At 30.7% G+C, this 12332-nt stretch overlaps 1 protein-coding gene across 1 annotated transcript in view; it reads right to left on the bottom strand.

The window, feature by feature from the left end:
• Window positions 1-1096: 1096 nt before the first annotated feature.
• The window catches only part of LOC131068981 (transcription factor MYB63-like), a 32288-nt gene continuing 21052 nt past the window's right edge, over window positions 1097-12332 (bottom strand). Inside the window, exons 3-5 of the mRNA XM_059208988.1 lie at window positions 2668-2815; window positions 1847-1976; window positions 1097-1763 (exon numbers count right to left, since the gene is read on the bottom strand). Coding sequence (XP_059064971.1) covers window positions 1097-1763; window positions 1847-1976; window positions 2668-2815 — 945 coding nt within the window. The remainder of the gene's footprint in view (window positions 1764-1846; window positions 1977-2667; window positions 2816-12332) is intronic.

Below are 12332 nucleotides of genomic sequence, written 5' to 3'. Positions count from 1 at the left end.
AGAGAATGGAATGTCTTGTGAAATATTTATTAAAATCAGCATATGATATTATTTTTGCTTATTAGGAATCCCTATCCTTTGCTCAATATTATTATTTTTCTTAACTACTTGTAATGATTTTTATTGATCTATATTTGTCTTAGTATGTTTCATTTTACTATTTTAATGATCTCCTCTAACACATGGATGCATGGGTTTATGGTAAGCCTTCTTAAATATTTTCCATCTGAGTATCAATGATAACTACTATTATTTAAGAATATTTTTATAATTTTTTATAATTATATTCTTACTAAAATATGATCCATTTTAATGGAAAATACAATCTCTAAATACCCTTATACATATTATAGAAATGTACCACATCCACTCATTATACCTATTATATGTATTTATGTATTGAATCTTCAAGTTTTAATTGATGCAATCATTAGAACCCTTCATACACTGAATCACTTAGTTTATTTTCACACAATTATTTGAACCCTAAGCATCACCAAGTCATAATATTACACTTTAGTAACTTTAGTTGATTTTTGACGATGCCATATCTATCTCAAGTCTTAAATGAGAATCTAACTTCAAATTGTGCTGCCATGATGGCCATTGTATCAAAGCCTATTGTGATATCTATATATATTATATGTACCAAATGAAATTAAACTTTTAAGTATTTCTGATTTTGAGAAAAATTAGAAGATATACTAATAATATGATAATCAAAAATAATTTTTTATATAATATCAAAATCTGTTACACAACAATAATTAAAATTTTAGGAGTTGCACTTGCTATGCATTGATTGTAATGATTATAGGAGATATCATTTTGCATAGTAATATGTCACATATTTTGAGTTTATATTTCATAGTCATAGTATAATTAGAACATAACAATGATAAATATTTTAATAAACATACTTTTTATTTATTTTTAAATAGAGAATCGAAATTTGACAATTTTTTTAATATGTTTTGAAATAATTATATGAACTTGTTCTAAAAATATATTTAGACGAGAGATTTACCACGCTAGTGCCGACGGTTGAAAACATTTTCAAGTCCACCAGATCTATCATCTCACAATTCTAGCATATTTAAATCCAATACTCTTTGTCATCCACTATATTCATCAAATCTGTGATTGTTGGGGATTCTACTATTTCCTGGGAAATCTCTGGAAATTGTGCAAAATCAAGGTGAGACTCTTGTGGAATTGGTGCTCCATAGATGTTCATGTTCAGCAGAGGGAAAGAAGAAAAACGCTCTTCTATTTCATCAGCTCCATTATATGTACTTGATACCATAGCCGAAATGGAATCCCCACAGTTATTTTCTGTTTGCAGAAAGTTATTGTTACCACCCTCATTAAGCATTTCAGCGTTGAATTTTATTGGAGAAGGGATGAATTGATCTCCTCCCAAAAAATGTTTGTCTAATCTTTGACAATTATATGGTAGTAATTTTCGTTGTGCTTGATCCACACAATTTGATGCCACAGAACTTGCTACCATCTCATTGGATTGAAATACAAACTTTAGTAAATTATTGTCCAGGTGAACATTTCCATTAGTAGCAAGGTTTAAAAAGTTTCTGCCTATTCTGGCTTCAACCTCTAGACGGGCAAGGTAGGAAGATGTAAATGGAGATGATAAACATTTGTACGCCATTTTGCTTCTTAGTCCTTTCTTCAAACGGTTATACCAACGGTTCTTTATGTCATTGTCTGTCCGCCCTGGTAACTGCTTCGCTATTTCTGTCCACCTACATGACATATCTCTGTCAATAAACACTTATCCAGAATGCTAATCTAAGAAGTTCAAATATTTTTTTTGCTCAAAAATTACTTGTTTCCAAGCTTGTCATGGTAGTGGAGTATTATTTCATCTTCATGAGTAGAAAACGGTCCTCGCCTTATGCCAGGTCGCAAATAGTTTGTCCAGCGCAGCCTACAACTCTTTCCACCCCTCAATAAGCCTGCACAATCATTATACACAATTTGTTCATCTCAAATAAAAACATATTATCTGACTTCACATACATGATTTTACACATTTTGTTAATGCTATCTAAAGCACAACAGGCTTTAGCCCTGGTAAAGTGGTAACTAATAATTCTTGTTATAGGAGTTTACCGTAAGTGGCGGAAAGATTAGCTTTGGGAAACATGAATTATTAATTCATGTAACTAAAATACATATATTCATTATAAAAATAGAAAAAATTAATAAAATAAAAAGTACATAGTATAATACTTAGAATTCAAGTCAGACAAATATTTCAGATTAGATAGATCTAACCATTCATCAAAAGGATTTCTAGATCAGATCAGATATAACCATTCATTAAGAAAGATTTTTCAATTATATCCGAATTATTCTTATTTTAAAACATGTTTCAAATTATATTTCACAATAAATAAGAATTTTTTTGGTGAGATGCATATTTTGAATCAATATTGCATCACATAATCTGATACACTATACACAAGAAATCATTTATCTTCAATTAAAAGAGAAGTACAGCAGAAAGAGGTTAATAAAATATTGCTATGTAATATTAACTCCTCATCGCTGCCACTGATTTGTTACAAAAAATTCATTTACATTGATTTTTGTTAACAAAAAATTCCCTGCTTGAACACGGTCGTTATAGAATAAAAAAAGTACCTGCGAGCTTTGGAAGATTAGACCAATTACCAAGGCCATACTTATTTATATATTGAGCGAGTTTATGGTCCTCTTCTGTACTCCATGGCCCCTTCTTCACAAGACAGTCCTGGCAACAAGCCGAACCTCCTATCATCTTTTCTGCTTCCTAAGCCAATCAACAGAAAAAATAAAATAAAAAGCTCATTTATTTAAAATACAGTCCAAGCGTGAAACATCTTAATTCTCCATAAAGTTGTTTTAATCATATAAAACAAAATGAAGGCAGAGCACTGTACTTGTTAAATGGAGGATAAGCAACTTCCCAAAATATATTGGTACTTTAAACCCTAATTTCGATATATTGTAGCCTCGAATTCAATAATTAATTAAGTTTGTAAGACTTATTTCACAACTGTTAAAGTGCGAAATATATATAAAGCGGCAGCATAACAGGATAGCAAATAAATAAGTTGTGTTCAAAGTTCTAAAGAGTTAGTGCAGCGTGCATGATGTAAGAGGACGCTTTAAAAAACATAGTGTTATCCACCATACTGTTAAAAACGAAATTCAGAAGAGCTGGGCTCTATATCAAATTTTGATTTCACTTCAAAACGAAAATGAACCAAAACAATACCCATTAGTTAAAGACATGTTAGTGATTACATTAGTAGAAGACAGAAGTAACAATAACAATAAAACTACTTAATAAATGATGCAAATATCAATTTCTCTTAAAAAATTATCTGGTATACTTCGTTTACCATGTCAAGGTGATGATTTAGTATTTCTTCCCCGTGGATTTTGGCTTGGATTTCGGCATCTAGAAGAATGTATTTGCTTCGCAGTGGAGATCATTCGTCTAATATCACATCAATTAAGTTTCAAGATTTGCATTGCGACCAATTATTGCGGAACAATTATTGGAGACAGCGGGAAGCTTCATTTAGTGATTGATAGACCAAAAGCAGTGTATTAAAGACCAGACACTGTTTGAAAACAGTCCTCCTTACGCCTGCTATTATAATTTTTATGTTCTCTGACCATTTCAGACGTCTGTCTGAATAAAGTTTTTTTTGATCTTCGTCATTCATCACTACGAAGACTAAACATATAAAATTTCTTATGTATCACTCTCACGAAGAGAGTCATAGTTCTTTCCACTCAATCTTTAAAAATAAACAAACAAAATATATAGGATTTGTATCTCCTACGTTACGTTATTTCTCTTATTTATATAATTTTTTATTTTTTATATTTTTTTTCCCCTAAAAGTGTATGTTAAGTATATAAATAAATATATTTTCTTGCAGTTTGAGGTTTTTATTGATCTTATCACAATAAGAATTCTAGAAGTTACATGAAAAAATATGGACCAGATTACAATAATTCTCAAATAATAATATTTTAACTAATCTCTTTATTTTTCTCGTTTGAGGTGTCTATTTTATTTAAATCAGAAATTAAGTTAGATATAAGCATATCAAGAATGAGATCATTTGGTATAGATAGATTGTAAACACGTCATTTTATTTTATAAACTATGGATAAATATACAATTTTATGCACGAACGAATATATGCTGTATGGTTCAAAGCGTTATACTTATCCTTAATTAAAAAGATTGCTGTATTTTGATTATGTAATTATTGTTAAACAGGCTGACGTGGTACTGATCAGGTTGGAAGACAGAAGAAGAATGCTGAGTCGTAAACATTTAAATTAATAGAGTTAGAAATGTGATAAAGATATAAGTGACGAGGATTATGGCGTGGATGTTTGAATGTGATAAATATACACACTCTTCACGTTAACTGTCATTCGCAAGGAAGTTGGTCTTAATGTTACGTGTGAAGCTTCCTTCATCTATTTGGAAAACAAGTCCTGCTAGTTCACTTTCTATATTTCTTGACTAAATAACTTGCAAAGTTGGTATGATCTTTATACATAAAGCTTTTATTTAGTTTTCTTAGAAAAAGGTTTTACATCACTAAGGTCATTTACTACTAATAAGTGTACTAAGGTCATGGATGGAACTAATAAGAGTTAAGTTAATGTTTAAGGAATTTTCTTTGGAATGCAATATTTAGAAATGGATGATGAATTTTTTCGACGAAAATGAAATATTATTGAGTGCTCATAGATAAGTAGGATATAATTTTAAATGAATGTGTGAACTATCCTTGAATATGGAAGTCTTGGAAGATGAATAAATTTGTTTCCATTGATTGTGAGTGTGTCTATTTTATAATTAATTCAATGGATCTTGTTAACAAATATGTAAAATGTTTGAACTTCTAGCTAAAATCATATCGCATAAGACATTTTTGTTTGTATTTTTGGTTGTACACATAACTTGCAATAACCTATGAGTGAAGTATTGTTTTGGTCGAGTTATCATGGAGGTAGTAAATTGAATATTTGTTGACAACCTTTTGGTGTTGTTATACATAAGATACATCTTAAATAAAAGGATTTTTATATTGTCATTTTTTTATATTTCTCCTATAATTAACCTCTTGGAATACCCTCCTTGCATCTCTATAGTAGAAAGTGTGGATGTATCGTCCACTCCTATCAATTGGCCCATAATTTCTTGTAGTTTTATAATGAATCTTGTGTTATGGGTTTGAACCAATACAATTTCTTTTGTGTAGGTCTTGGATCTATTCTTTATGGATATTAAATATGTTTTAGAGCACAAAAAGAATAATCATAGAAATCATCTTCTATTGATTACATCTCAATAATTATTATACTTACCTTCACCTTCCACAATTTCACTTGAACTAATATTAAATTTACCATCCACCATTTTATCATTTACTAATCTACCTTGATCTTTTCTAATGATATTAAAAAGAATCTACTACATCTCTAATGTCATTAATTTTTATATTACCTTGATATGTATTATTTTTACATTCTTGTCAAGTGCCTACAATGATATTCATCTTCTACGTTCCTCATAGTTTAATAATCACATATCATCCAACTATTTTTGTGCTACAACACATTACAATTTTTTTCATTACATTATTGGGCTCACGATTCCTTGCATCACTTCTTTTCTCTTTAATATTTATCTAGTTAATATTTACTTTTCATTTTTTTCATCTTCTTGGTGATAGTTATAAGTTATCATATCTATACACCTTTGATAATTTTTTTCTATGTCACCCATTTATATTATAGGGATTTTTTTGAAAATTTATTCTAATTCCAAATTTTATAATTATTCCTTTGATCATTATAATGATACTAATATAACCTAATTGTACTTACAAATTTCTTATTTCACTAGAATCATGTCCATTCCAATATTTCCCTTATTGACTACACACAAATATTATCTCTAAGGATACTAAATCGATAAGTACTTGTTATTATTTTCCTCACTCCTAACACCCTACTAATAAACTTTAGAATATTGTATTCCTCTATGAAATATCTAATTATAGAAGGTGTAACTTCCTTTCCTCTTTCTAACTTAGTATCACTTTCTACAATTCCAAACATTTCATGTAAATCATTATCCAAATTTATTATCATTAGTGGTGATGGTAAGAAAGGTTGAGGAGGCAGGGCCAACTCAACATCCAACTATTTATGGAATGACTCTCTTCTTCTAGAAAGATGGTGAGAAATATCATGATTTCTTATGTGGCATTATCTCACACTATGATGTTTTTTTTGTTATGGTTCAAATGTTTCATAGAATGAGGTTGGGTATCACTCAACGTTGATTTATTTTTATTGTCTTCTTCAGGAACACAAGGAGGAACCATAGGAATCTCTTATGATTAAGAGATAGAAGTAGGTCCATATGTTTCATAGAATGAGGTTGGGTATCACTCAACGTTGACTTATTTTTATTGTCTTCTTTATGAACATAAGAAGGAACCATAGGAATCTCTCTAATTATTAAGAGATATAAGTAGGGCCATATGAGGAATCATAGGAGTTAGAATCGCCACATACATACTAGACCCTCTAGGGAGAGGAAGGATTCCTAGCCCAAGATGTGGTTCACTAATTACTTCAATATCCATAGACACTGGAGGATCTTTAGGAGTACCAGTTAGAGTGGGTTAGGAGGAACTAACTAAGGATAACTCATCTATTATCTTGGTTTTAAAATTTTGGTAATAAAGGATTAGGGATCCTTCATGATGTCACATGGGTTGAGTTTTCTAAGGCCAAAAATAGTCAAGTGTAAATTTTCCACATCTAGCCAATGGCTGGAACCCACCATGAAATATAGTTTTCACTTGTGTTTCAAATAGGAATATCACATAAAATTGGTTTGAGGTAGGGATAATGGTGAAAGGGAAATATAAGCTTGTAGGTCTAACCTTAACTTTAAGAGTGATAAAACAAATGGTGGTACAAGTGAAATCATCATGCACCTTGATAAAGAGTCTTTTTTAAAATATTTTTCTTGATATAATTCATATGTATAAAGGAAATTTTGTAACCACATTAATCATACATATAGAATAAATAAGCACTCCATGTGCGGATTTGTAACTAATTATAGTAGTAATGTATAGTGATCCCTAAGGTGCATACATTGAGTTATCACTTTGGATAAAAATGATGCTAGGTTCAAGCTTAATTTGAGATTTATTGTATTTAAGGCAAGGTTTATTCACATTCACTAGGCATTCACCTTGATTAGTTTGATAATCCATGTTTGTGCAACTAGGCTCAACAAAACTTATAGAATGGGAACAAAAAGGATTGGTAAATATTTACAAGTTTTGATGAGGAAGTGCTATAGATTTATTCCATTAATCATTCACACAATCCACTTGTATGATATTAGAGTTAGTGAGGTCTTAGAATTCATGTTTTAGATGCATATAGTGCTTAGTATCATGTCTTAGAGTATGGTGATATTGACGAAAGGCCTTTAGGTTAAATTATGGAGGTAAAGATTTAAAATATTCTACGTGATGGATTAGGGGAAGTTTTATTAGGTTTTGATTTAAGAATTAAATCATAATGGAATGTAAGGACCCAAAAACGTATGTAAAATGTCAATTATTCAGTCTAGGATAAAAGTGAGATACAATAGGAGGTGTTGTAGCTGCAACTTGAGATTCAATGTTATTAGAAGTGAGTATTTACCTTAATAAAAAACTTGTCTTTTTCTTAAGGGCTTGGTAAATTTCATTATCCTATTTAGATTTGTAAATTTGATTGACAAATGAAGAGCCTTCATATTTACTAGCTAGAAGTTAATAATCATGAAGTGTTTTGCATAAGTGTGTGAATGATACAAATTTCATGATTTTTTAATCTCTAATGTGTGGCTATAAATTATTGATAAAAAATATTTGAACATCAACATCGAGAAGAGAATAAGAAGTTCGTGTATAGAAAGTTTGATATCTACCAATCAAATTAGTCACTTTTTCTTTCAAACCTTGTTTATTATAGACACTCAAAATTGTTTATGCATTTTCATCATGTCATCCCTAGTAGTATTAACCTATCCATATTAATTAAATAATTTTAATTTAAACTATCTTTTTTAACCTATTATTAATGAAATGTTTTTTATTTAATTAATTTTTCCATTTGTCATTTTTATCATTCCCCCAATTCATACTATCTTTCCATATTTTATCATTTTTTCTATTTCATCCATTTATATTATGGGATTATTTTTCAAAAAAATTATTCTAATTCTACATTTCATAATTATTTCTTTGATCATCATAAGATACCAAATCATAAATACTTACATATGGCCTTATTTAACATTGTACTTACAAATTTCTTTCTACATTAGAATCATGTCAATTTCAACATTTTCACTATTATCTATACATAAATTGTCTCTTCAACAATGCAAAATGTTAAACTACATGATATTATTTTCATCACTTTCAAATAACCTACAAATAAACTTTAAAATATCATATATCTTTCATGTAAATATAGCTATAGAAGGTGTAACCTCCTTTCCTCTTTAGATACCATCTATCCAATGGCTTGATTTTGGAAGATATATTTACCTTTTCTTTGCATACTACTTTGTTCATGTCTAATACAACGTATTCCAATTCAAACTTTGTAGAGACTATTGTTAGACACCAACTAACTTGTAGGTCTTGAAAATATTCTTCTCACTTATATCTCAACTCATCAGGCTCATAAATAAAATTATCATATAAAGTTTTCCTTTCTTCAAGACTTTGTAAATATGTTCTCATTTTTTTTTTTTTCTTCTATTTTATTTTGAAAGATTCAAAATCTACTTAATTATGGCCCCCCTAATATTATCCTCATGTAAGGAATTAAATAAAATTTAATACGATTTGGTATAGTCATAAATAGAGGGCTTAATAAACACTATATATCTATGTAACTTCATAGTTGATATTGAAATTAACATTAAATCATAAAAACAATTATACAAATATATTCTAGAAAATAAATTATTTATTCATTCACAAATGATTACATCAATTTTGAGGACATAGAATATGCACTCAAACCTTACAATCCTAGAATGATAGACTAAGATCCTACTACTTTATCATTTAAAGTGGCAGAATGTTTTCATATTTATTTATTAAGATAATCTTACTTAGCTTATATGGAAATAGGTTGAATCCTATAACTTTTGATAATGAGAGACTTTACTAGAATCATTTTTGAGGTGTAAGTGTACATGTTTCATAATTTCATCCACTTTTACTCTCCATAAAAAAAACTATTTTTAATTATTTCTTATGCATGAGGATGACATTAAGTGTTTAAGCTATAAACATATCATGGTGTCATCCTTATATGTATTGGGTTTATGTTTTGATGATGTTTCCTCCCAAAAAACATGTAATAGGTTTTCAGAATTGCCTATACAAACTAAGGGTTTGAAACAAATCACGAGATAAATAAAGGTTGTTCTTTGTGTTTGATTTAAATTTTTTTCTGCATCATCTCTCTATCTAATAAGGCATGAAGAGTTTGAACTGCATAAATTTTTCCCCAAATCTTGAAATTTTTGGTCATTCTACTTCTCCATCCAATTTAACATTGAAAGTGCCTTTGTGAATTTTCAGCATTCTCTTCTCCACATTGGATCCTTGCATAGAGAGATAGACATGAGTGTCAAAAAAAAATTTCAAACATATTTTAACCATTTCAAATTTCCCAACAAACTTCTAGCGTGAGAATACAGAACACAGATGAGCAATGCCCACAATATAGTCTGTCAGTTAAATATATATATAGAGAAATTTTTTATAGTTGTAATACTGTTGGCATTAATAGACTAACTACCCTTTACTTGGTTTATAATTGTAATAATGTTTACTTGGTTGATTAGGAGAAGTGGCTCAGATCTTATTCAAGTCAAACTAGAGAGAGTCCTCATATCTCCAGAGTGGTTATTGGACTCTTCTTGTTGTCTCTCCTCTTTGTCTAGGATTGGTTTTGACCGCTTCCTGATTGCTCTGAGTTTTTCTTCCTTGAGTACAAGAAAGGATTTCCCCTTCAAGTTTGAGAAGATTTTGACCCTCAATATTGATCTATTTGACAAAATTGAAGAATGGTGGAACATTAACATCCAAGGTATGACTATGTTTACAGTAGCTAAAAAATTGACCAACATTAAAGCTAATGTCCAGAAATGGAATAAATCCTCTTTTGGGAATATTTTTCAAATGAAAGATTCTTTGAAAAGAGAGTTTGATGATGTTTAACTATAGATCCAAAAATTTGGCTATGATCCCCATACCATGGACAAAGAAATAGAGATCTTCATGAAACTCCATGGCATTATTTCGAAAGAAGAGGAATAATGGAAACAAAGATCTAGAGCTATATGGCTAAAATTCAGAGATTGAAATACCAAATTCTTTCATATGACTACTCTAAAACAACTTCTAATAGAATTAAGAGGATTCCTTCCAACAACTCTTGGGTTGACAAGCTCGAGGAGATGAGTATGGAAGTTGTTCGGTTATTTTCCTCTCTTTTGGTTAATGAAGGGCCTTTGGATATGGAAGTGCAAGATGAGATTCTTAAATAGATCCCTCTAAGTATTTAACAAGCAATGATTAAAGATCTTACAAAAATCCCTTCTCTTGAGGTGGTTAGGGAGGCATTTTTTTTCTTTTGAGGGGAATAAAGTTCTAGGACCTGATGGGTTTCCTGTGTTCTTTTTTCACCTTTTCTAGAACATTGTTGGAGTTTACATTGCTAATGCTACTAAGGAATTTTTTGGCTCTCGGTCACTCCTTAAATAGCTTAATACCACTTTCATTGTTTTGATCCCTAAGAAGCCTAATGCTAGCTACTTCCAAGAGTTGAAACCTATCAGTCTTTGTAACTCTATATATAGGACTTTTTTCCAAAATTTTAGTCCTCTATCTAAGAAAAGGTCCTTCCTCTCTTGATTTCGGAGCATCAAAATGGCTTTGTCCTGGGATGCCAAATTTTGGATTCTATTATTGATGTCCATGAGAACATCCATTCTCTTTTGATTAATAAGAAGCCTAGTTTTTTGTTGAAGGTATATTTTCTCAAGGCGTATGACAAGGTTAACTGGCAGTTTCTGCTCAAAATGCTTCATGCTTTTTCTTTCACTGATCACTTCGTCCAATTGGTGAATCAATCTATTTCTACTCCCATGTTTTTTGTGTTGATTAATGACTCTCTATCTAGTTTTTTCTTGGCCTCTAGAGGCATTAGGTATGGGAGGGCCATTTCCCTATTCCTATTCATTTTAATGGGAGAAGCCTTTAGCAGAATCATTCAAAGAGATGTCAAGTTTTGTAGACTTAAAGGGCTTCATCCCTCTTCTGCTATCCAGGTTTGTTCACATCAATAATTTTTTGATGATAATATGTTGTGCGGTGAAGGATCAGTGTTGGAAGCTAAGAATCTAAAGTAATTATTGTCTCCTTATAAAAAATAATCTTGCCAAATGATCAGCCTTACCAAAGCTCTAGTTTCTTTCTCAAAACTTCTCACCATAGACAAATCAAAATTGCTAAAGTTTTGGGGTGTAAGTTGGCTCCCTTTCCAGCTACTTATTTGGGTCTTCCTCTCTATTCTAGGCCTGTCCCCAACTTTTTCTAGTCCAATTTGATTGACTGGTTCCAAACCAAGTTGGTTGGATGGAAAAGTATTGTTTTGAGCCAAGCAAGCTCAAATTGATTAAAAATTCTTTACAAAATTTACCTGTGTATGCAATGAGCTTATTCAAGATCCCTCTGAAATTTATGGACATAATGGAGAAAATCTCGAGAAGAATTTTTTATGGACTGGTACGGAGACAAAGAATCGTCTTCATTTAGTCGACTAGGATCAAGTTTGTCTCACTAAGAGGCTTGAGGGTCTTGCCATTAGAAAAGTTTGGGATTTTAACAAAGCTCTCCTTGCTAAAAAAATGTGGAGATGTCTTATAGAATCTAATGAGTGGATCTCTATTATCCAGAACAAATATCTAAGTCCGCTCCACTCTCATCAACAAGCGCTGGAAGACCCTTCTCTCTCTTAGGCTATGTCGGCTCTTTGGATGAATATTCTAAAAATGAAATCCATCATTTTGAAAGGATTGAGATGGTACCTTGGAAATGGCTAGAAGATTCAACTCTAGGAAGATTGGCAGGTTGGCAATGGTCCCCTGATTGATAATCCCTGACCCATTCAATATAGAGATTTAT

The sequence above is a fragment of the Cryptomeria japonica genome, chromosome 7 (assembly GCF_030272615.1).
Source record: "Cryptomeria japonica chromosome 7, Sugi_1.0, whole genome shotgun sequence".
Lineage (NCBI taxonomy): Eukaryota > Viridiplantae > Streptophyta > Pinopsida > Cupressales > Cupressaceae > Cryptomeria > Cryptomeria japonica.
The sequence above is the reverse complement of the archived record's forward strand: the minus strand, read 5'-3'. Positions and strand labels throughout refer to the sequence as shown.